Genomic DNA, 25819 nt, shown 5'->3' on the forward strand with positions numbered 1-25819 from the left:
ATAAAAATACATAAAAAAAAAAAAACACAACATAGCAACAATTCCAGTTTAATAGACCCAGCTAGTGGTAGATTGCATTGCCCTCATGAAGATTTTTGTGACTGAAACTGCAAAAAAAGAAACAAAAAAACGTGTAAAATGGACATGCCTATATTTGTGGTGTATGCAGTGGGGGAGGAAGAGAGGGAAGCCCCCTTTGTATCGGAAAGTGAAGGGAGAGAGGAGGGAAGCCCCCTTTGTATTAGAAAGTGGAGGGAGAGAGGAGGGAAGCCCCCTTTGTATTGGAAAGTGGAGGGATAGAGAGGGAAGCCCCCTTTGTATCGGAAGGTGGAGGGAGATAGAGGGAAGCCCCCTTTATACTGGAAAGTGGAGGGAGAGAGGGAAGCCCCTTTGTATTGGAAAGTGGAGGGATAGAGAGGGAAGCCCCCTTTATACTGGAAAGTGGAGGGAGAGAGAGGGAAGCCCCCTTTATACTGGAAAGTGGAGGGGGAGAGAATGAAGTCCCCTTTGTGTCAGAAGGTGGAGGCAGAGAGTGGGAAGCCCCCTTTGTATTGGAAAAAGAGGGAGAGAGGGAAGTCCACTTTGTATTGGAAAGTGGAGGGAGAGAGAGGGAATCCCCTTTATTCTGGAAAGCGGAGGGAGAGAGGGAAGCTCCCTTTATACTGGAAAGTGGAAACAGAGAGAGGGAAGCCCCCTTTGTATTGGAAAGTGGAGGGAGAGAGAGGGAAGCCCCCTTTGTATTGGAAAGTGGAGGGAGAGAGAGGGAAGCCCCCTTTGTATCTTAAAGTGGAGGGAGAGAGAGGGAAGCCCCCTTTGTCTTGGAAAGTGGAGGGAGAGAAGAGGGAAGCCCCATTTATCTTGGAAAGTGGAGGGAGAGAGAGGGAAGCCCCCTTTATACTGGAAAGTGGAGGGAGAGAGGAGGGAAGCCCCCTTTTTATTGGAAAGTGGAGGGAGAGAGCGAGGAAAGCCCCCTTTGTATTGGAAAGCAGAGGGGGGATTTGTATTGGAAAGTGGAGGGAGAGAGAGGGAAGCCCCCTTTGTATTGGAAAGCAGAGGGGGGATTTGTATTGGAAAGTGGAGGGAGAGAGAGGGAAGCCCCCTTTGTATTGGAAAGTGGAGGGGGGGCTTTGTATTGGAACGTGGAGGGAGAGAGGGAGGGAAGCCCCCTTTGTATTGGAAAGTGGAGGGAGAGAGGGGGGCTTTGTACTGGAAAGTGGAGGGAGAGAGAGGGAAGCCCCCTTTATACTGGAAAGCGGAGGGAGAGAGAGGGAAGCTCCCTTTGTATTGGAAAGTGGAGGGAGAGAGAGGGAAGCCCCCTTTATACTGGAAAGTGGAGGGAGAGAGAATGAAGCCCCCTTTGTGTCAGAAGGTGGAGGCAGAGAGAGGGAAGCCCCCTTTGTATTGGAAAAAGAGGGAGAGAGGAAAGCCCACTTTGTATTGGGAAGTGGAGGGAGAGAGAGGGAAGCCCCCTTTATCCTGTAAAGCGGAGGGAGAGAGAGGGAAGCTCCCTTTATACTGGAAAGTGGAAACAGAGAGAGGGAAGACCCCTTTGTATTGGAAAGTGGAGGGAGAGAGAGGTAAGCCCCCTTTGTATCTTAAAGTGGAGGGAGAGAGAGGGAAGCCCACTTTGTCTTGGGAAGTGGAGGGAGAGAAGAGGGAAGCCCCATTTATCTTGGAAAGTGGAGGGAGAGAGAGGGAAGCCCCCTTTATACTGGAAAGTGGAGGGAGAAAGGAGGGAAGCCCCCTTTGTATCGGAAAGTGGAGGGAGAGAGCGAGGAAAGCCCCCTTTGTATTGGAAAGCAGAGAGGGGATTTGTATTGGAAAGTGGAGGGAGAGAGAGGGAAGCCCCCTTTGTATTGGAAAGTGGAGGGGGGGCTTTGTATTGGAACATGGAGGTAGAGAGGGAGGGAAGCCCCCTTTGTATTGGAAAGTGGAGGGAGAGAGGGGGGCTTTGTATTGGAAAGTGGAGGGAGAGAGAGGGAAGCCCCCTTTATACTGGAAAGCGGAGGGAGAGAGGAGGGAAGCCCCCTTTGTATTGGAAAGCAGAGGGGGGATTTGTATTGGAAAGTGGAGGGGGGGGGGGGCTTTGTATTGGAACATGGAGGGAGAGAGGGAGGGAAGCCCCCTTTGTATTGGAAAGTGGAGGGAGAGAGGGGGGCTTTGTATTGGAAAGTGGAGGGAGAGAGGGGGAAGCCCCTTTTGTATTGGAAAGTGGCACACGTGTTGGTCTACCTCAGCTCCATGCCTGCCTTGTGTGTGAGGAGCTGAGGAGAAGGGCATCCTCCTTTAACCACTTCACCGCCATGAGCGCTCCTTTTCTCTCCCTCCCTCCCTCCTCACACGACTTTCTGTTTCGGTCATTTTTGAGATATTAAAAATCGTACCTATTCTATAGAAAAGGGTAACAAAAACGGTCTGTTTAAGCCTGTGCATTGAAAGTTTAATAGGACCGCTGGCATAAGGCATTAGATTAAATGCACGGCTGCGGGAACATACTCCACACCTTCCATTTCTATTATTGTATTTTATTTAGCTGCAGTTTCCCGCCCCCATGCTTGTTGTGAGGTGGGCGTGCCCCCTGCGCTCTGCTCGGCAGACACCTGGGCTGGCCTCCATCATGGGAGGATGTAACACACGGAGAGGGAAGAACGAGGCGCTAACAATAACGATGGGCTCTGGAAGGGTTAAGCGGCCACGCCTTTCTTCCCTATGAATTGTAGTTCCCCCTCCCACCAGATGACATCGGCGGGGTACAAACACGCCCTCCCAAGCCTTTAATCTGGGCTGATAGTATAAATATAGGAGCGGGGGAGGGGTGGGGGTAATTGTCCTTTCCTACAGGAAAAAATAAGGGTATGTATTTCCTTTCTGTCTCTTCTATAGGCCGTGTGTGGGGCTTTGTTTGTATGGCTCCATTGTATGTGTGCGGTGGAGATGGTGGTCGGGGCTGCGCTGCAAGGTGCCTGTGGATGGGGGAGAGGACACGAGGTCGTGCTGTGTCCATGTGCTGGGGTGGAACACGATGAATGAGGCTCTAATGGTGGCTCTCAGGGCAACTTACACATGGGACTGTGCTGCTTGTTTAATCAATGACCTACATGGCTGCTTTTATTCTGTGCTGCTTGGGGAATCCTCACTAAAGCTTGCTAGATATGTCACTATCTCCCTCATTCACATGTAATGGGTGATTTGGAGGCATGTTTCAGCACTTGTATGAGGGATGAGCTTTTTTTTCTTTCTTATTGTGACTCCCTAGCATGTGTAGGCCCTGATTACATGTTAGGGCATGAGGCCCGATTCACACCTGTGCGTTCCTGGATCACGTGGAAAAGACGTATCGCAGTGTCGTGAGTTAATGGCGACCCAAATGCAACTAGGAACATGGTAAAAGGCTCTGTGAGCGACTTCACCGCCTCTTCCATTTCAATGGTCTGCCCTCTGCAAAATAATGTAGTTATATGTAAAATTTATGCAGCATTCTCTAAAAATTATATATATATATATATATATATATATATATATATATATATATATAATTTACTTTTTTTTTATTATAATCAGTCCCTGCCCTCAAGGAGCTTACCATCTAAGATACTTTTATACATTGTAGGGCTTATTTACCTACCAACTTGTCTTTGGGGGTGTGGGAGGAGACCCCTATAAGTGCATTTTATATTGGAATTGCCTTTTTATAATGTTGCGCTTTTCTTTTTTTTTCTTTTCTCCCTCCTCTCCTAAACACCAGGCAGATAGTTCCGTGGTTGGGATTCAAACCAAAGACCCTAGTGCTGTCAGGTGAAAGTGCTAACCACAAAAGAAGGTCGGGAAACCTTTACCAGTTGCTTTGTTTTTTTTTGTTTTTTTTTTCTGGCAAATGTTTACCGACCTCCTTTTAGTGGTTAGCGCTTTCACCTGACAGCACTGGGGTTTCCGGTTTGAATCCCAACCACGGAATTACCTGCCTGGATTTTGGGAGATGCTAAAACCGCCTGAAAACTTTATCCCACTAATATCAATGGATCCTTTCACACTGGGGCAGTGCAAAAAGTCCTGTAAGCAGCATCTTTTGGAGCGCTTAGCCACTTCAGGTTTATTTTTTGCGATATGGCACTGCATTGCATTAACTGAAAATTGCGCTGGTGTGTAATGTTGTACCCAAACAAAATTGTAGTTTTTTTTTTTTTTTTTTCCCCACAAATGGAGCTTTCTTTTGGTGGTATTTGATCACCCCCGTGTGTCTAATTTTTTTTGTGCTATCAACAATTTTGGAAAAACACTATAGTTTGCTATAATATCCCTAAATTTAAAAAATTTCTTCAGTTTAGGCCACTATGTAATCTTCTACATATTTTTCATTAAAAAAAAGGTATAAGTGTATGGTTTGCGCAAAAGTTCCAGCGTCTACTAAGTTGGGGATAGATTTAATGTTTTGAGAGAGAGATAATATCTATCTCTATCTATCTATCTCTAGGGCCAACCGTTTACGCAGCGCTTTACAACATTAGGGTAGCCATTACAAGACGGGGAAATCAGAGAGCCCTGCTCATTAGAGCATATATATAGAGCACGATTAATCGTATAAAGATCTTGATTCACCCCCCTCTGTGATCTCCAGGCTGGATTAGCTAAATTTTTCCAGACTTCCCCCATGGACGCAGCGTGGAACACAAATGGCGCCAATATCGGAACTGACGTCAGTCAGCAGGGAGCATAGGGCCTAGCCTGCGCAAGCATAATCAACACGCCATTCGCTCCCGATGCTCAGGGCTGATTATTCATTTAATACAGCAAGGGCCGGATGTATGGTTATACATTGAACACGATGCTTAGGGCTGGTTATTATAATGAACGGATGCTTTTTTTCAAAGAGGCCCATTATAATAACCAACCCTGAGCATCGTGTTGATTGTGTTCAATGTATAACCATACATTTGCCCCTTGCTGTATTAAATGAATAATCGGGAGCGAGTGGCGTGTTTGCGCATGCGCTGTCTACAGCAGATTTTTTTTTTTTTTTTTTAACCATTTTAACCACTTGCTTACTGGGCACTTAAACCCCCCTCAGTCCCAGACCAATTTTCAGCTTTCAGCGCTGATGCACTTTGAGTGACAATTACGCGGTCATACAACACTGTACCCAAATGAAATTTTTATCATTTTTTTTCCCACAAATAGAGCTTTCTTTTGGTGGTATTTAGTTACAGCTCGGAGTTTTATTTTTTGCTAAACAAACAAAAAAAGATGCAAAAAAAAAAAAAATCATGTTTTAATAGTTTGTTATAAAATTTTGCAAACGGGTCATTTTTCTCCTTCATTGAAGTGCGCTGATTAGGCGGCACTGATGGGCTGCATTGGTGGGCACTGATGGGCTGCATTGGTGGGCACTGATGGGCTGCATTGGTGGGCACTGATGGGCTGCATTGGTGGGCACTGATGGGCTGCATTGGTGGGCACTGATGGGCTGCATTGGTGGGCACTGATGGGCTGCATTGGTGGGCACTGATGGGCTGCATTGGTGGGCACTGATGGGCTGCATTGGTGGGCACTGATGGGCTGCATTGGTGGGCACTGATGGGCTGCATTGGTGGGCACTGATGGGCTGCATTGGTGGGCACTGATGGGCTGCATTGGTGGGCACTGATGGGCTGCATTGGTGGGCACTGATGGGCTGCATTGGTGGGCACTGATGGGCTGCATTGGTGGGCACTGATGGGCTGCATTGGTGGGCACTGATGGGCTGCATTGGTGGGCACTGATGGGCTGCATTGGTGGGCACTGATGGGCTGCATTGGTGGGCACTGATGGGCTGCATTGGTGGGCACTGATGGGCTGCATTGGTGGGCACTGATGGGCTGCATTGGTGGGCACTGATGGGCACAGTTAAGGCGGCACTAATGGGCACAGTTAAGGCGGCACTAATGGGCACAGTTAAGGCGGCACTAATGGGCACAGTTAAGGCGGCACTAATGGGCACAGTTAAGGCGGCACTAATGGGCACAGTTAAGGCGGCACTAATGGGCACAGTTAAGGCGGCACTAATGGGCACAGTTAAGGCGGCACTAATGGGCACAGTTAAGGCGGCACTAATGGGCACAGTTAAGGCGGCACTAATGGGCACAGTTAAGGCGGCACTAATGGGCACAGTTAAGGCGGCACTAATGGGCACAGTTAAGGCGGCACTAATGGGCACAGTTAAGGCGGCACTAATGGGCACAGTTAAGGCGGCACTAATGGGCACAGTTAAGGCGGCACTAATGGGCACAGTTAAGGCGGCACTAATGGGCACAGTTAAGGCGGCACCGATGGGCAAAGATGGGCACAGATAAGATGGCACGGATGGGTGGCACGGATGGGCACTGATAGGTACCACAGATAGATGGGACTGATAGGTGGCTCTGATAGGTGGCACTGATGGGCGGCACTGGGGTGCAGCACCTTTGAGGCAGATTTTGGGTGGCACTGTGGGCACTTCTGGTTGGCACTGTGGGCACTTCTGGGTGGCACTGTGGGCACTATGGGCACTGCTGGGTGGCACTGACAGGGGGCACTTACTTTATTTCAGGATGGCACTGCGGGTGGCAGGTGGGCACTGGCAGGGGGCAGGTGTCCGCTTGAATTGCTGGCCGTGATCGGGACTGATGTCCCGAACACGGCCGCCGGCGATCGGCTTTTTTTTTTCTCCTCGCGCTGTCAGCGCGAGGAGGAATACTAGCCGATTACCGGCTCCGTTTTATCACATGATCAGCTGTCATTGGCTGACAGCTGATCACGTGATAAGGGGTCGGGATCGACCCCTTACACGGATCGGTGATCAGGCGAGTCTCACGGACTCGCCGATCACAGAGCGCGCCGCGCGCGCCCCTCAGGGGGCGCGCAGGCCGCTCGTAACCGGGACTACGTCAATAGACGTAGTCCCGGCAATCTAGGTCCGCGCTAATGCCGTCATTCGGCAATAGCGCGGTTCCCAAGTGGTTAAAGAATAGTGATCTTTATTCTAAGCAAAAGAATCATGATTCTCATTTTAAGTAAATGGTGATCTGTGGGGCCACAACTGCCTATGAAAAAAGCTTGTACTATGTAATTGTGCTCAGTGAAATGCACACATTTCTCTGGACAAGGTGGAGATCATGACATTGCTTTTCCACCATGTCCAACTGGGAACGCTTTGCATTCATTGAGAACATGCAAAGTGTCTTCTGGCACCTGTGTCGAGAGAGTAGCCACCTGTGTTCAATGTTTGCAGAATCTCATTCTTTATATGCAAAGTACATAAGCTTTTTAAGCATATTCAGGTGTTTTTTGCCCCCATAGACTTAAATGTGTGCACTGGTAAATGCAAGACACGTGTTTGCATGGCTGGAATTCCTTCTATTGTAGAAATTTCTCTTCCCTTTGCCCAGCCCAGGAAGCAATAACTTGCAAAAAGCTTATAAAACACTCCACAATCGCTAGAAATTTGTTCTGCTGAGATGTGAAAGCAGGCTAAAAATGACCTTTAGCCCTTGTTTAGCACCCATTCACACCTGAGCATTTTATACACTCAACACTAAGGGCACTTTCACACTGAGGTGTGGGGCAATGCCATTAAAGCGCTGCTAACCATACTGTTTTAGAGGCACTTTTAACCTCACCAGTGGCTGAATAAAGGGTTAAAGCCACCTCTCCCGTGGCGCTTCAGCGGTGCTGACCATTGTTTTTAAATGGGCAGGGGTGCTTTTGGAGTGATGTATACACTGCTCCTAAAGTGCCCCAAAGATGCTGCTTGCAGGACTTTTTTTTAATGTCCTGTCAGCGGCCCCCAGCCTTAAGTGTCATGCTTGTGCATCACCACTGGGGGGGGCTGTATTGAGCACTTACTGTCTCATGCTTCTCATAAAGCCTACGTTGTCTATGAAGCGGCAGGTTCTTCTTCCTCCGGCCAAGCAGCAGACCTCTGGTGAGTCTGGGGGGGTTCCCTCTCCCCCACCAGACGCCACCCCCCCCCCCCCCACGTGTTTTTTTCATCCCTGCTTCTCAGGGAAAGAGCGCCAAAAGAATTTTTGGGGGGGGGGGGGGAGGCATGCCATTCAGTGGCTTCCAGACCCCCAAGCCCCCCCACCATTCCTCTTTCCTGTAGGATCAGACGCTTGTGCAGGAAAGGGTTCCCTTAAAAAGGGGGGGGTAAGGGGCGGAGCTTAGCGCAGAATTGGTGTCGTCCAGTGCGGAAGATGTTTTAAAAGGCACCATTTGTGCTGTTAAATGCTGCTGGGACACAAGAGCAAAGGTGGCATATAAGGTTTGGTAACGCAGGCATTCCTTTTGACAACTTTACTAATGCATCAGGCTGAGCATTAATAGCGACAGGGCTGGACTATTGCTCAAGCAGTGGATGCGTGCCTTCTGGTAGTACCTCTACTTTGTGCATCGGGCTATGAACGGAAGGAGGAGTAAAAACACCTCAAAGGGCTAGTCACATAGAAGCCTAGAACCATCTCAAAGATGGCATCCTCCCCAGTGAGTAATATGTCTGGTCAGAGTGAGTGAGTGCAGCCCATGTGTATATTAAAGCGGTTCTTCACCCTAAAGGGGAAGTTCTGCTAATCTGATCCCTCCCCCCCCCCGGTGCCACAATCGGCACCTTTCAGGGGGGAGGGGGGTGCAGTTACCTGGATAATCCAGGTAACTGCACCCACTTCTGGCCAGACGCCCCCCCCCCCCCCCCCCCCCCCGACACAGCGGGGGACCATAAGAGACGTGCAGTGCGACTTGCGCATGCGCAGTACGGAACCGGGCAGAAGCCGTCATGCTTCACTTCCCGATTCTCTGACAGAGGATGGCGGCGGTGGCAGCAGCGAGACGAGCGATCGCTCGTCATCTGCCGCTGACATCGCTGGACCCTGGGACATGTAAGTGTGATTTTATTAAAAGTCAGCAGCTGCAATATTAGTAGCTGCTGGCTTTTAATATTTTTTTTTTTAGGTGCAGCTCCTCTTTAAGGAGGTTTTTTTCCTATAACCATTTTAAGCTTGGAGCAAAAGATTGATGCTTTCATTGCATCCCAGAGTGGGACTAAACGCAGCAGGTCCCTGTCCATCACTCAGGACCCCCTTGCTGAGGAACAAGGAGCAAGAGATGGCAAATTTCTTTCTAAAGACCAGGAAGAGGCTGAAATTTTCTTAAGAACCTTATACTGAATGTCAGGTTTGCAGGAAAGATTGTTGGTCCACTCCACATTTTTACTGCCAATAACGCAGTCAGTTGATGAGCCCACTCCTAGTTTGGGTTCACTAAAGTCTCCCCAATCTGTTCGTTCTTTTCCTATCCATTCATGGCTAAGGAAGCTAATGTATTCTGAGTGGGAGCACCCAGAAACCATTTTGCCTCTGAAAAAGTTTAGAATTTATCCTATGGAGGAAGATTTTGTGTGTGGGGTTTTTTTATTTATTTTTGAAATGGGGAATTCCAGCAATTGATGCTGTTATATGCTCTGTAAATAAATACCTGACTTGTCCAGTAGACGATGCTCGTATGCTAAAGGATCCAACGGATAAGGGGCCGAAGTTCCTTTTTTCAAAACTATATTTCACTTGCAGAGTATCTCAGTCCTTAAAGGACCAATTTATAGAGGTACTCAGTTATTCCTAAACAGCAGGCCCAGTGATTTGGCTGGGATATCAGAAGCATTTTGTTCTTCAGTAGAAGCTATGAAAGATTATATACGCCAGGCCTCATGCTAGGGCTGGTGTGTGTGTGTGTGTGTGTAATCCTTTGGTTGAAAAATTGGTCAGCTGAAGCGCCTTGCAAAAAGCTCTTGGCCAGTTTCCCATTTCATGGTGACCGGTTATTTGGAGACGATCTGGATAAGTATATCCAAAGAATTTCGAATGGAAAAAGTTCCCTTTTACCGGTTAAGAAGTTTAAGCCTTTTTCTTTTTAAATGTGCTTCGCCAGGGGCATCATCCTCCAGGCAGTCATGATGGCCTCCATTGTCAAGTTCAAGAGGTAAACTTCAGGGTCAGTCCCAGGGGCAAAAAAGGACCTGGGGGAATAAACCCACAAAACAGAATACTAAAGCCTCCTTATGAAGGTACACCCTGCTTGCTCGAGTGGCGGAATGCTTCTACAGTTTTCAAAGATCTGACAGGAACAATGTCAACACAGATGAGTGGCTTCCTCAATTTCTCTAGGCTACAAACTAGAGTTGTGAGAGTTCCTGTCCCCTCGGTTTTTTTTTTTTTTTTTTCCCCCTCAGATCAAACATTCCCAGAGATCCAGTGAGTCTCCTTTTCTAGCTTTGGATCATCTCTTGTCTCAGAGTGATATCGGTAGTCAAATTGGAAGAGCAAGGTTTGGGATTTTATTCAAACCTGTTCACCGTTCCAAAACCAAACGAGGGTGTCGGACCCATTTTAGATCTCAAAGATCTAAACTGGGTTTTGAATATCCGTTTTGTCAATCCAATCAGTAGTCTCCATCCTACATGGGGGAGAACTTCTGGTGTCATTTGAAATCAAGGATGTTTGTTTCCGTGTGCCCTTTTTTATTTTTTTGCCCAGGAGATCTTAGTTAGCCAAGATCATAAAGATGACGGTAGGGGAGCCTTTGACCGTACCACTGTGGCCAGACCTTCTTTCGCAAGGTCCGGTATTCCATCCTACCTTGCAAACGCTAACTTTAACGGTTTGGCTATTGTGACCCACATTCTAAAAAACCATGGGCTATCGCCTTCAGTAGTTTCTACTTCGGTTAATGCTTGGAATCTGGCCTCCAGAGTCGTATACTATAGAGTCTTGAATATGTCTCCTAGTGTGAATTCGGGTTGGCACCCCAGAAAATGTCATGGGTAGGATCCTTGAATTCTTACACATGGGATTGGAAATGAAGCTAGCCTTGAGTACTGTCAAGGGCCATGTGTTGGCCTTATCAGTTTTTTTTTTTTATTTTTTATTTTTTTTCTTCCAACGACCACATGATGCTCTGGTTCTTAACTTTGTTCAGGGTAACATGGATTAATCGCCCAGTTAGGTCACCCCTGAACTCTTGGGACTTCAAATTTAGTCCTGTCTGCTTTACAAAAACAGCCTTTTGAGCCTATTAGAGATATTCCCTTGGTCCTTGATGAGGAAAATTTTCCTTGTTGCCATATCTTCTGCAAGAAGAGTATCAGAGTTGGCTGCTCTTTCTTGTAAAGAGCCATATTTGATTTTTCATAAGGATAAGGTTGTATTTTGGCCTCATCCTAATTTCCTACCGAAGGTAGTGTCGGGTTTTCATTTAAACAAGGATATTCCTTTTTTTCTTCCACAGAACATCGTTCTGTGGAAGAAGTCACTACGTTCTCTTGATGTGGTGAGAGTAGTTAAAGTGGTGTTGCCACCAAACAATAGTTTAAAATTCTTAAAAATAAAAAATTGGGGAGAATTTTTTTTTTTTTTTTTTTTTTTAACTCGCCTCTAAATACCTGTTGCTAGGGGGTCCCTTGTAGTCTGCCTTCTTCCTTGCCCTGCCTGGTGACATCACTTCCTCCCGTGCTGTATAACCATCTAGGACCTGTCACATGTCCCAGATGACTGCAGCGTATCCCGGCGCCCTGCGCTGCTCACGCATGTGCAGTGGGTGCCCGGATGTGGCTGTGCCCACAGTACGAATGATGGCGCCACGAGGGGGGCTTTGTTCCCCTGCATCGCTGGACCCTGGGACAGGTAAGTGTCTAATTAAGTCAGCAGCTGCTAACTTTAATGGCACCCCACTTTAAGGTCTATTTGGAAGTGACCGCTCAGATTCGTAAACCAGAAGTTTTATTTGTATTGCCAGACGGCCCTAAAAGAGGACAGGCAGCATTGAAATTGACTAGTTCTAAATTGATTTGTCAAGCGATTGTTCAAGCTTATGGTTTAAAAAGGAAAATTCCTCCTCTTTCATATTAAAGTGCACTCCACCAAGGCTGTTAGTGCTTCTTGGGCAGTGCATCACCAAGCCTCCATGGCTCAGATTTGCAAGGCTGCAACTTGGTCTTCAGTCCATACATTTACCAGATTCTATCAAGTAGATGTAAAAGGTCATGAGGATCAGGGCCTGGACAAGGGGTGGGCAGGAGGGATGGCTGCCCCTGGTGCAGTGGTTTATTGCAGGAGTAGGGGGCACCCTAACCCTAAGGGAAAGGGGGGTGCAGTTTGGCATCTTTGCCCTGGGCGCTGGATGGCCTTGTCCCACCACTGATGAGGATATCACCTCTGGGTGCAGTGTGCTGCAGTATAAGCCCTCTAGTCTTAGTGTATGGTTAAGTCCATTTTTTATTTGTGTTTTTTATGTAAATTCCTGGTGCATTTAATTTAACTTTCTACAAAAGTATGCTTTTAATTGGCCTATGATTAAATTGGTTTTCTGCAGATATTTCAAAATGAGCGACTCAAAGGCTAAGGCAGCAGCAAAGGGGGCTTCTACAGAGGAGACTGCTAAGCGTGGTAGAGGTCGTCCACGAAAGAAGCCACAGGTGGGTAATTTTCATGAGTCTTCTTACTCTGTTACTTAGTTACATAGGTGAGGTTGAAAAGACACAAGTCCAACCTGTGTGATTTTGTCAGTATTACATTGTATATCTCTGTACATTGTTGTCGTTCAGGTACTTGTCTAATAGTTTCTTGACACGATCGATGCTACTGGCTGAGACCACAGCCTGTGGAAGGGCATTCCAAATCCTTGCTGCTCTTACAGTAAAGAACCCTCAACTTAGTTTAAGGTTAAACCTCTTTTCTTCTAATTTTAATTAATGGCCTGTAGTCTTGTTAAACTCCCTTCTGTGAAAGTTGTATCCATATTGTATTTGTATATTGAAATCGTATCCCCTCTCAAGTGTCTCTTCTCAATACTGAATAAGTTCAGTGCTCGCAACCTTTCCTCATAACTAATATCCTCCAGACCCTTTATTAGCTTGGTTGCCCTTTGTACTCGCTTTATTTCCAGTATATCCTTCCTGAGGACTGGTGCCCAGAACTGAACAGCATACTCTAGGTGCAGCCTGACCAGCATCTTGTTTGAGATTTATAGTTTTATCTCTGGAGTTGATCCCTTTTTAATGCATGCCAACATTCTGTTTGCTTGTTGGCAGCAGCTTGGAATTGCATGACATTGCTGAACCCCCATGTCCTTTTCCATCCTAGATTCCTCCCCCTCCCCCCAGTATAGATTGCATTCATATTTTTGCAACCCAAATGCATTTTTCTACATTGAACCTCATTTGCCATATAGTTGCCCCCATTAATTTGTTCAGATCTTTTTGCAAGGTTTCCATATCCTGCGGAGAAGTTATTGCCCTGCTTAGCTTGGTATCGTCTGTAAATACAGATTTGAACGGTTTAACTCATCCTCCAGGTCGTTTAAGGGAGGGCGGGGGTGGAGGAAGGAAGAGAACTTCCTGTGGCTTTGCCACCGCAAACCTGTACTGGACACATTCTCTCATGGTTTGAAAGTTTCGAAATTCTACGCTTCCTTATGACCTTCCAACTTCTACTTCCACAGAGGGATTGCATAAAGTTGTCTTTGAGACAGCCTTTCATGACACTATGGCCATATACGATCTGGAATGCCCTATTACTGAACTAGGACATGTTTATCTCTGGCCTTCAAGTAAGTCTGGGACCTGACCGTTTTACCTTCCAATACTCGTGTTGGTGGAACCAAATGTGCCAATACTTTATTGCTATTACTGGCCCAAACCACCTACCTAAAGAGGTTTTTTTGGCTTGCATTGCACAAACCAGGGAAGGATCACTTTTATGCTCCCTAGTCAATACAGACTCCAAAATCCTTTCTATACTTTTGGCCACATGACTCCAGACAAATTCCATCCATGGTGTACCCTGATTAAAAAATGCATGTGGTGATGCTGTCGGAGCCCTTCATGGTTTTTGGGCTGGGCAAAGCTTGGTCCTGAGAACTTCCTACCTGAAACTGTCATCTGATGCTTAAAAGGGTCATTGACAGGGTGAACTAGATATACATGGAAGAAACGCTAGGAACATTGGGACTGGGGTATTGGCCCTCCATCACACCCGAGGCTTGGGGGGGGGGGGGGGAAATGAGGGGTTGGTGAATGTGTTGTCAGGACCATTTTCTATTTGTAACCTAATCCGACAAGGGTGCCTGCTGTCCCGCTTGCTCTTCCCACTGATCTGTAAACACTTTCTATTGAAGATCATTACCAATGGGGATATTAAGGGTATCCAAATGGGCTAGAGAGCACACATCTGCTTATGTGGATGATGTCCTATTCTATATTTTCCAGCCGCTCACCACCTTCCCAGTTTTATTGTCAGAGTTGTGGAGATTTGAGCAAGTGTCCAATTTTAAAATTGCACCAAGTCCAAAATCTTACCAGTTAACATCTCTAGGGCATTAGCCTTTTTTTTTTTTTTTTAAATGTATATTGAGAGAATTTTTGTACAGCAGATAAATTTGTACATCCAATGTAGACATTCAAGAGTGACAATGCAACAGTAACAGGAAAAAACCGCCGCAGGCGGAATACAGCATGTTAACCTCTTGATACATCACGTTAAAGGGTAAGGAGAAAAGGACACACCACGGGACCGCTGATTAAGATACATGAATAACCCAAGAGTTGTATTCGTGGGAGGGGACGTAAAGTAAGAGTCCTGAGAACAAGCCTGAGGAAAACATTCCCGAACGTAAATAGCCACAAGTTAGGATGTTGCCTCAGGGTTGAACGCGGAACTGTCCCATATTTTAGAAAACTTGGGTAGGGAGTCTTGTACTAGCGCAGTCATATGTTCCATCCTGCGTATATACGCAATGGCGGAAATTAGCTGTGGATGGGATGGAGGGCAAGGGGACAACCAAAGAGCAGGAATCACTCTCTTAGCAGCCAGGAGGATATAAGCTGTCAGTTTCTTGGCATGTTTAGATAGCGCCGCAATAGGCAAGCCTAACAAGTAATGTCTAGGGTCTAACGGAACATCTATCTCCAAAACAGATTGGAGCAGAGAACGGACCATAGACCAAAAAGGTACAAGCAAAGGGCAGCTCCAGAAGATATGGTAATGGGTGCCCTCATTTCGTAAGCACCTCCAACACAGCTTAGATATGGTGTGATCGTATTTATGTAACATTTCAGGGGTTTTGTACCAAAACATTAGTATCTTATAAGCCGTCTCTCTCTGCTCCACACATCTAGAAACTTTAGAAGTAGAAGTCCAGATATCCTGCCATTGAAAAATAGTTAAGGGAGTTGGTAAAATTGCGGCCCATCTCCTCGTATAGAGATGCGTTTCTGCGGTGGGCGAGGTTGAATTGTGAAGGATACTGTAGATGGAGGATATAAGTCCTTTCTGACAGGGACCATGGGAGCACAAAGTTTCAAGGGCATTAGCCTTTTTCCTGCACCATTTCTACCCATTTGCCTAGTGATTGCAGTCACTTTTATATACATGGTGATCCAAATTCAACCAGAATAGAAGTTCCCCCCTGGAAGGATGTTGCGTGTTCACAAGTTTTTAGGGTGGCACACATAATCTTTTTCAGCATTTACAGCTTCTCCCCCTTTATTACTCCCCCCCCCCCCCCTTTCCATTGCAGCTGATGACTTGTAGTTCTTGAACTGATTCTGGTGAGTGCTTTGGTAGTTCATTGCACTTCCTGCAAAAAAGTGCATTTGTTTTAAAAAGGAGATCTTGGCCAAAATGGAGCTATAACCTCAACTATGGAACCCTTAACTGAGTGAATGCAGACCCTTGAACATGACTATTCTCCCATGCTTGGGGAAAAAGAATCCCAGATTGGCATGCAGAATGTTATGTAGACAGAAGGTGGAGAGTGGTTTAGGCCTCCCTGGTGTCGCCTTACAATAGAGCGTTTTTTTCTTTTGTGTGTCTTTGGTTCAAACCGTGAATTGGCAACAGAATTCTGCTGAAACTGTGGGTGCTCTTAGAAAGGACTATGGCCGGTCGAGGTCTTGCTGATGCAAAGTGGGTTCCAGCTGCACATCTGGACATCTCCACTCATATTACCAACTTTGACTATCTGGGACAGATGGCATGTAAATGGTGACTTGGCCCTAGTTCCATTACAGGACCTCCCCCTGGGTAAAACTGGTGAGAACTTGTGTGTTTTTGAGGTCGGGTATAGATGGGAGTACCACTTGTGCCAAGTTACTGCTCCTTGAAACGGATGCTCATTTGGGCTGCCCCTATGGATCTATGGAGATACCAGCAACCATTTGACTTCATTTGTAAAATGACCCCTAAAATACAAGGTATTGCAGATCCTCTCTCCATATGCATAACAACCCAAGACATGAGACTTCTCTCCCAGGTGAATACATTTTTCGTTGGTCTTCCTCTACGTAAATCCCTTCTTTGGAGAATGAACTGCAAAAGGACAGTTACTATGCATATGTGCCCACATTCAATTTGGTAGATAAAACAAATGCGTCAAGTCTTTTTCGTGGCATACAGTGTATATATAAAGTGTGGTAATTCCAATATTCAAACTTGATAGATCTATATCTTTTAAAAGCGCATATGACAATGTCTGTTACATAATATGTATAGCGATAATACATCATTCTTATTGACAGATTTAAAAGTCCACATGAAAAATGTTTCAAGCAATTCGCAAATGCATATGTACATCATTACAATCACAATCCATCTTGAGCCTTAAAATTATAATCTGTGTGAAACAGTGTACAGTGGAACCTCCTAAAATCTCCCACCATCCAGAAGTGAGCGCAAGGGATTCCAAAGTTTACAACCAAATCAATATCTATATAGAAGTATGCACATAAAGTTCAGGATATCGCCATATATGAAGGCTATTCATCAAATATCTTGAGGTGGAAATATTGAATATATTTACAGAATAGGAAGTCCCACTAGTAGATGCCAAATGATGAAATATAAGGAGGCATATATACAGCTACACACATTGCATGGTTAGAACATCAGGACTATCTTTACATGAGAATATATTTGCTAATCCTTGTGTGTTTATAAAAAATCCTAATTCCCAAAAAGATATAGAATAGATGGATATATAATCTATATCATGGCAAAGGAGACACAGGTCCAGCCCACCTGATAAGATCCATTCTACAAGAACCACACCTTAATTTGGATGGATTTGCATAATATGGTGCCCCACATCTAATCGCATCATAACCACTAACCTAAATTTTACTTATTCCTGCAGCCAGGAGTATGTGTAAATCTGACAAGTCGTGTGGAAGCAATCCTATACAGTTACTAATTTCTTCCACGCACTGATGTTAATTTTGACTGTTCAGCCATGTCTCTTTGGCTCTGCAGTCCACTGGAGAGCCCAGAACCTGTTAAGCCTAGCTAGAATCTACACAGAAGAAACTTCCATTGTGTCACTAATAAAGCGCATCTTCCCCCCCCCCCAATTGAGCATTGTCTGTCCCATGTACAGTACATATGAAACTATTGATTGTGCTACATGTTGCATATCGCCATGTGCACTGGAGGGAAAGCAATAACTGGGCAATTCCCAGTTAACACTTTTTTAAATTGCCTATGGAAAATTTTGGGCATCAAGCACATCATTTTGTGGGCTTGCGCAATATTGGCTCTCTACTCGGCGCAACATCTTTTATCAGAAAAGGTAATATATTGCATTTGTGTGTCCTAAAATTAAATTGCTGTGTAAATTTATTTTTTATTTTGTTTTCCCCCATCTATCAGAACAGCACCTGGAGAGGGCATAGGTCCACCCATTTTCCCCAGAAATACTGCAGGCACCACTTTAAAGACACTTCCACCATTGCTTCAGTTGTAGTGTTGCCTCTGCCATGTTGGAAACCAGGGATGTGCTATGCTCTCTCCAGTTGGGTGGGGGGAGTTGAAGGTTATACTTGTGGTGGTTTCTATTTTCAGGCCAATCCCAGCACCCCCAATCACCGAGTGGCGAGTGATGTCCCTTCCGTCTAGGGCGGGACATCCTGCGGTGTGCAGCTGGTTCTGGCCGCTGGAACGCAGAGGAGGTGGTCCCAGGTGGTGGTTTCCATCCTCGCAGTGGTGAATGGACTTTTGAATAAAAAGCAGCTGGTTGTCTGAGCCTCTGCGGAGAGAGATCCATAGGAGCTGGTGGCGGAAACAAGATCCATTAACACCAGCCAGGTCCAAGTAAGCAGGGGCTGAGGTCTCAAACTTCACTTTGAGCCACGTGGGGATTCCCTCTCCTCTTCCTCCCCTGGGGGGGGGGGGGGGGCGCCTGCATCACACTCCGGAGATTACTGCACTAGGGAGAGATCAGGATGGGGATTGGTGTGGGGTTTGTCACTCTGTGCCTAGTTGGGCTGTGGGGGAGGGAGGCCCTGATGTGTTGTATGTTTATATGGTCTGTTGGGGGCTTGGTGTATTTCAGACAAAGGCCCAGGAAAAGCTAAGCCCCCCCCCCAAAAAAATAGTTCTTTCTGCAAGGCCATGCTTGGGTATGCTTTAACCAAGGCATTATGTAGGGCCTGTATAGCCGTTTAGTCAGAATATGTTCTCTGTGGCCTGTCACCCAGCCCAATGAGTTGCTCAGTTCTTTCTGGAATGAGATGGCGGACACTTCTCAGTCATTCAGATCTTATCTGGATAAGTGTCCGGCTGCACAGCCTAGCAGTGGGGGTTAATCTCCATCCTGTACTCGCCCCTCTCTGCCCTGAGAGGTCAGGTTGGTCCTGAAGGCCACCATGGATAAGAGGTGATTAACTGTTAAAGGTCTGGGACTCGACGCTTGCTAAACCCAGACTGGCAGTGGCTTCCACTATAGTAACCAGTTATTCAGAGCAGTAAACGAGCCATATTGAGGTGGGGACCTCCTGCAAAGATCTGACACTTTGCCAGTTTTATAAAAGGCGGTTGGATTGCATGGCACACCTCCTGCAAAATCCATGAGAATGTCCACAAGATCTTCATCCCTAGTAGACCAGTACAAGCCCTGAATGGATAAGATTTATTTTCAGTAAGGAAACTTCTTACTGCGGGACAGGGGTGTAGCTAGAGCATCTGGCACCACCCCGCCCCCCCACTGATCATGCCTGTACCGTGCTCTGGCTCCCCTTTTATACTCGCAGCCCCCACATGTAAGGTGGTCTTCCTTGCCCCAGGTCTTGATTCCACATGTCCTTTGTGCCTTGTCCTCGGCTCTGATAGATGTAGATGCACATCTACATCTCCCCATAGCACCAGCGTCAAAGGTATTTGTATTTGGTGGTCAAGATGGTGTTTGGGTTAGTGTCGCATCTGCAAATCAGAGCCCTTCCATTTGGACTGTCCTCTTCAAGGATCTTCACAAAGATTAAAAACATGCACTAGTTACTCCCTTACCAAAAAAGCCTCAGACCCCACCAAACTTAACAACTTAAGACCCATCTCTTTACTCCCTTTTTGCCTCTAAACTCCTTGAACGTTTAGTCTACAACTGAGTGACCACCTCATTGAGAATAACCTTGATCCCCCTTCAGTCCAGGTTTCGTCCACAGCACTCCACTGAAACTGCCTTCAAACTACTTACTAACAGCCAAAACCAACAGTCATTATTCCATACTCTTACTCTTGGACCTTTCTGCTGCCTTTGATACAGTTGACCACCCCCTCTTCCTCAAACTCAATTTGCTTGGTCTCCAAGACTGCACTCTCCGTTAGTTTGAATCTTGCCTATGTTATCGCACCTTCAGTGTCACCTACAACGCCACTTCCTCTTCAACTTCCCTTTCCGTTTTGGGTCCCCCAAGGTTCTGTCCTTGGACCTCTACAATTCTCTATCTACACATCCTCCCCGTGGCTTTCACTACTATTTTATATGCCGATGATGCCCAAATCTATCTCTCTGCCTCTCAGCTCACCTCATCAATCTCCTCACGCATCACTGATCTACTAACAGACATATCAGCCTGGATGTCGAAACCACTTCCTCAAACGTAATCTAAAACTGAGCTATTACCTTTTGTATCAATTGACCTTTCCTTTTTTATATTGTAAGCTCTAACGAGCAGGGCCCTCTGGTTCCTCTTGTACCGAATTGTAATGTAGCTGTAAGGTCTGCCCTCATGTTGTAAAGCGCTGCGCAAACTGTTGGCGCTATATGACACCTTAATAATTATTGCAGAGGCCTTGGCACCACTCAGGATGGGGGGGGATTTCAATTGTACCCTACCTGGATGATCGCCTCGTGTTTGCCAACTCAAAGGATCTTTTGTGCTGGCTTCTGAGCAGTGAGGAGTCGAACCTGGTCCTTTCCCACATAAAATTCATAGGTTAGACCATTGATTCTGTGCAAGACCTTTTTCTCCTAGAGGAAAAAAGTCCAGACAAGCTTGCCAATTGCGATTCGGGGGACAATGTCAACCCTGGGCCTTCTTACAGCCTTGCTTTCAGTGGGCACACATCCATTCAATGAATTTCCGCCAAGCAATTCTGCAGAAGTGGTTTACGGGGAGTCATTAGAGAAACATATCATGATTCCCTTTTCGATTCAAGAGGAAATTGTGGTGGAGGCAGACATTTTAAAAAGGGGGGCCTGTTCTGGACATTTCTGGCAGAAGAGGTTAACAATGGATGCAAGCCCAGGGCGCATATCTAGAGGGTCAGATTGCCCAAGGATCTTGGACAAACAAGGGGTCCAAGAAATCTTCCACTTCCCCCCCCCCCCCCCCTTTTATTTTTATTTTTGCCGAAGGAATCCACAAGCTTGATTCAAGTAGCCCTTTGGCCCAAGGGCATGGTTCTAGACCCTACTTAAGTTGGCAGTGGGACTCCACTGGTTTCTACCATTGCAAGAGGACCAGGGACCCCCTCCTTTATTTCAATGTAGGGTATCTTGGGCTGGCAGCCTGGATATTGAGCAGAAAATCCTGAAGAAATGGGGTTTGTCCAAGTTTATTTTGACCCTGCTAGATAGCAGGAAAAGTCACGGCCATTTATTTCAAAATGTGGAAATGTTTCAACTCCTGGTGCACAGGAGGTCACTTCCGTCCTCGCGTTCCTGCTTGACGGAATGGAAAAGGGTCTAGCGGCCAGTACTTTAAAGATTCTGGTGGCTGCTTCCCCCCCCCCCCCCCCAGTGGTCTGATTTGCCAGTGGTTTACAAGGTCTGACTAAAAGCCCTTTTGAACCACCAGAGGATGCTATGATTAAAGATTGTTCTTTAAAACTAGCTTAGTGGCAGGCAGTTCAGCTAGAAGGGCCAGCGAGCTGCAGTCCTTGTCTATTAAATGGCCATCAAAGGATCTTGTAGGGACTCGGAAGTAGAACCTCCTGCAGGGGTAGTGGCCCATTCAACCTGTGCTGTGGCAACATCCTGGGCAGAACGAGCCAGTGCTTCATCAGGACAAATCTGCAAAGCAGCCACGTGGATAAGTTTCTCCACTTTCACCAGCTGCTAGATGAATTTGCTCTCAGCTGCCACGCAATCATTCAGCAGGCAAGTCCTGCAGGTGGTGGTCCCATCCTAAAGTAAGTATCTCCAGGTGCTGTCCTAAAAGACTATTTGGGAAAACCTTTAGTTGGATGTAACGGTATTTCTAGGACTTTCAGGACAGCACCTATGACCCTCCCTTGACCTATGTTGATGTATATTATTGCTGTTTTGTTTGTAACTTCAGCAACTGAAAACATGGTGCAAGTGTCTGGTCTTTAAAGTGGTGACTTTAAAGTTTTCTGGGGAAATGGGTGGAGTCACACTCCTAGGTGCTGTCCTGAAAGATTCAAATAGTTTCTGGGAGTCTGTGTGTGGGGGATTTTTTTATTTTCTTTATACACTTGATAAAGCTGCTTGCAACTGTGCCAAATTTGGAATTTTAACTAATCTCCAAGCTTAAATTTACCTAAACCCAGAAAATGCAGCAACTTGGAACCCAGCTCTGGCTCCTCACTGTTTCAGAACGGGGGCCACGATTGACACTAGCTTCTGTGGTCTCCGCCCCCTTCCTCTACTGTGACATTCACAAAAGTCAAGTTTTTCATTACTTTGCTTTGAGAATGATTTGGGGCAGATGCCAACCCCTGGGCTGGCTATAAACGTGTGTGTATTGGTTTAACCATTTGATGTCCGTGCTATAGCCAAAGGACTGCTAGAGCGTGGACCTGTGTTTCCGGTAGGATGTCCTCCCCTTTGCACGCTCCCCATGCACTGTGATCACCGATCCACGTAAAGGGCCGATCCCAGCCCCTTATCACGTGATCATCTGGCAGCCAATGACAGCTGATCACATGTGTAAACAAAAGCTCAGTGTTTTGGGGTTTCACACAGGTGATCAAATACCACCAAAAGAGCTCTAAGTACAGTGTTGTATGACCGCAATTGTCATTCAAAGAGTGACGGTGCTGAAAATTGGTCTGGACGGGAGGGGGGGATGGGGGGGGGGCGGTGTTTAAGTGCCCAGTAAGGAAGTGGTTAAAGTAGCGGAGTTGGCTGTGAGCATCAATGGCTAATCAAGAGAGGTCAGAACATTATTAATTTTACATTATGCGTGACTGTCAAGCCTGGTGTATGAGCTATCAAACCTATGGTAACCCTTTTTGTCTATAAATATTTTTTTTTGTGTTAAGGAAGCCTCAAGCCAACCAGCAAGGTCAACCTCTCCTTCCCAAGCACAAACTAATGCAAAAGTGAGTACATTTAAAATAACATAACTGACTATTCCAGAGGTATTACTAATGTTATATCGTTTTCTAGGCTTTCTTTTTAAATGGAATTTGTGGCCATTTTTTTTACTTTATTGTATGCTATCTAAGAGGTTCAAAATGTTTATCATGGCACATTGGTGTCAACTTCCTATAAACTCATCCACAAAGAACAGTAACTTTTGGCTGCTACTTTAAGGCAGCTTTACTAAAGTAGGGATTCTCCACTTTTAAAATGGTTTTACAGTTTACTTTTGAATATAAGCAGATTTAAACTTTATTTTCATAATTGAGGTGAACAAGCAAAATTAATTTTTTTTTTTTTTTGTAGTTTCTAACCTTTTAGTAAAACTGCCTTGTGTTGCTTTTCACATAAACCTGACTGCAATGGTAATGTCTGACACTAGTACCTTATTTTAGTACCAAAAACTTTAATTTGGCTTTCTGTGTCAAACTTGTGTATACATTTGCATTGGGAATTAGGCATTTTCCCATTTTTGCAAATCTAAAGTGAATATTCTTTTGTGGTTTTTATTTTTATTTTTTTATGCTGGCTAGGCAGATTTCAGTATTGGAACTTCAAATCTCCTTTTTTGTAAGGCAAATTGAACTTTGGATTTAACCATTGGACTTTTCAATGTCTTCTGTGCAGGAGCCAAGTGGTTCTCCCACCACAAAACGTCCACGTGGTCGCCCTAAAGGCAGTACAAAGAAGGGCCGCAAAGAAACCTCAAATACTAAGGTGAGTGCTACATGTCGCAAGTTAATGCTATCTATTTTTTTTTTTTTTTTCATCTGTTTGTTTTGTCACCTTTTTTGCTGGTTATGCTCATATAGTTTAATCCCTACTGGTAGCGTAGGGCTTGCATGACTATATTTGAACTCTTAAGGAATTGTGGATTGATTTTGGCTTCAAGGGCTATTTAAACCCTAATCCAAAAATGTAATATTCTGCAAATCCTTAAAGAGGAAGTAAACCCCTTCAAACCACTTTGACCTACAGGTAAGCCTAGATTAAGGCTTACCTGTAGGTCCAAGCAATATCTCCTAAACCTATATGGTTTAGGAGATATTTGCCCGAAAATGGGCACCGCTGTCTACGGCGCATGCGCACTAAATGCGCACTAAATTCCTCTTTAACCTTTTCAGCCCCAGAAAGATTAACCCCCCTAATGACAGGCCATGGGGCACTACTTCTGTTAGCCACCACACCAGCTTGAACAGCACTTATGGGACTTGCCATGTCGCCAAATTATACTGCAGTGCTGGTTTGTCTACAACCAAGGGTGTACTAGGCCACTGGAGCTTGCCAGTTCAACAAAAGGTTGAGCGGCGCTAGTACTTACGCGCTACTGTATCAGTAGAACAGGGTCAAGTATGCCTGACCTTGGCTCTGGTGGAGTAGTGGTCCCTGCTATCTGTTGGAGTGCCGCTCTCTACAGTTTCACAGACTGAATCTGACAGTGAGTACCCCCCCCCTCTCATCTGTCATGCTTGGCATCCTTTCGGCCTCTTCACTAGCGTACCTTTTTGGTTTACAATTATGGCCAATAAATGTATAGGTAACTAATGCGACTCACAGGTAAAAGAGCACCTGGTTGTCAGAACTATTTGAACTGCTACAAAAAATTAACTGCTAGCGCTAGCAGGGATCAGGCCTGACTGCTAAATGCTGTGGTTTTGTGTGATGTGTTTTGTGACAGTGATCTTCTAATACTGTACTTCGGTGGGCTGGGCGGATGGGCTAAACACGTGCTGGCAGGTGTCAAAGCTGATCTGCTAATGCTGTGTTTTTGGGAACACTATGCTACTGGGGACGCTGGTATAGATCAGATATTGATCCATTCAGACACTTTTCTAGTGAGGGAGGTGTATGTGTTGGTGACAAACCAAGAGCATCAGATTTTAACCCTTTGATTGCCAGTAGCACTAACACCTAAACGGACATTTACACTAACTAGCATCACATGTGACACTAGTTGTGATCAAAAACAAAATCTGTACACTATATGCTGATGGAGTGAAAGGGTTAAACCTTAGGTTTAGGGTACCATCCCCTAACGCAGAGGCGTGTGCCACGTACTTGTACGTCACTTTGTGCAGCCAGTCGCCCTGCTTCTGTATATGTACGTGGGACAGACTGGATCTGGTCAAAGGCATTGTAAACATTCACAATGGTTTTTGTTATCTTACTAGAAGTTAGTGTAGTGGTGATCCTGATGTTTTCCTTTATGATGTGGCTTCAATATGTGTCATGACTGATCGATTCACCTATGACCATGAATTCATTAATCTGTCTTGTTTCTAGAAACTAAAGGGTCAGGCAACATTTTCCAGGTCACCTTGCATCCAATGCATGCCTTGATATTTCCTTTGTTGCATTACAAATGTGGGGGAGCAAATGTGATGAATGGCGCACGCTCAGTTGCTCTGCATTCATCAGATGAATTACAAGCCCTCACCTGCACGACCAATAGACTAAGATTGTGGGATAGTTTCTCACAGGTGTCAGACAGAGGTCATGCTTTAACCTGTGCATTATCAAGCCTTGTGTTTCAACAGACAAGTGTCTTGCACTGGAATATGAAAATTTACTTTTTACTATAGGCTGTAGGGCTGCAACTAGTATTTTCATAATCGATTAGGCCGATTGTTTCCCTTTAATTAAAAGCCTCAGTGTGGTGTGTAATTCTAGTTAATATGCAAAGTTTAAAATGTATTCTTGGGGGTAACATAGTGTAGCACTAGATAGGTGAATAAGAAAATTGGATATGAGGAAGTTTCAGTAATGAAACTAGTACTGTACCACATACAAATGACAAAATAAAAATAAGTTAATGAAAATACAAATATTAGGTCGCTCAATATACAACATATGTATAGGATCGCACAAATACTGGTAAGTATCAGTGACTGAAATGTGAGTCCCAGTAAAAATAGTCCACATGTGTTGAGTAGTAGACAAGTATCAATGTTGGTCTTCCCACTGGGAGAATCAGATAACCCACAATTCAGGTGGACTGGAAATGACGGCTTGTCTGAAGTAACTTCAAAAGGAATAATTAAATACTCTTACCAGAGAAAGTGGACTAATCTGTCATATGACGGTTGAGTCAACTGCGCTTGTAGTCCAAAGTGATGCCAATTGGATATTGTGAGTTGATAGTAGTCCACGTGAGTCACTCAGCTGT

General features: G+C 45.5%; 1 protein-coding gene across 2 annotated transcripts in view; it reads left to right on the forward strand.

The window, feature by feature from the left end:
- Positions 1-2624: 2624 nt before the first annotated feature.
- HMGA1 (high mobility group AT-hook 1) overlaps positions 2625-25819 on the forward strand; it is a 35070-nt gene continuing 11875 nt past the window's right edge. Inside the window, exons 1-4 of one of the 2 annotated variants that reach the window (XM_077481415.1) lie at positions 2625-2853; positions 12370-12472; positions 22554-22613; positions 23281-23370. In XM_077481415.1, coding sequence (XP_077337541.1) covers positions 12380-12472; positions 22554-22613; positions 23281-23370 — 243 coding nt within the window. In that variant the 5' untranslated portion in view covers positions 2625-2853; positions 12370-12379. Of the gene's footprint in view, positions 2854-2875; positions 2960-12369; positions 12473-22553; positions 22614-23280; positions 23371-25819 lie in introns of those variants that run through there. The other variant, XM_077481414.1, reaches the window with a different exon arrangement.

This window comes from Lithobates pipiens, unplaced genomic scaffold, assembly GCF_037356315.1.
Source record: "Lithobates pipiens isolate NorthernLeopardFrog02 unplaced genomic scaffold, aLitPip1_a1.2 Scaffold_16, whole genome shotgun sequence".
Classification (NCBI taxonomy): Eukaryota; Metazoa; Chordata; class Amphibia; order Anura; family Ranidae; genus Lithobates; species Lithobates pipiens.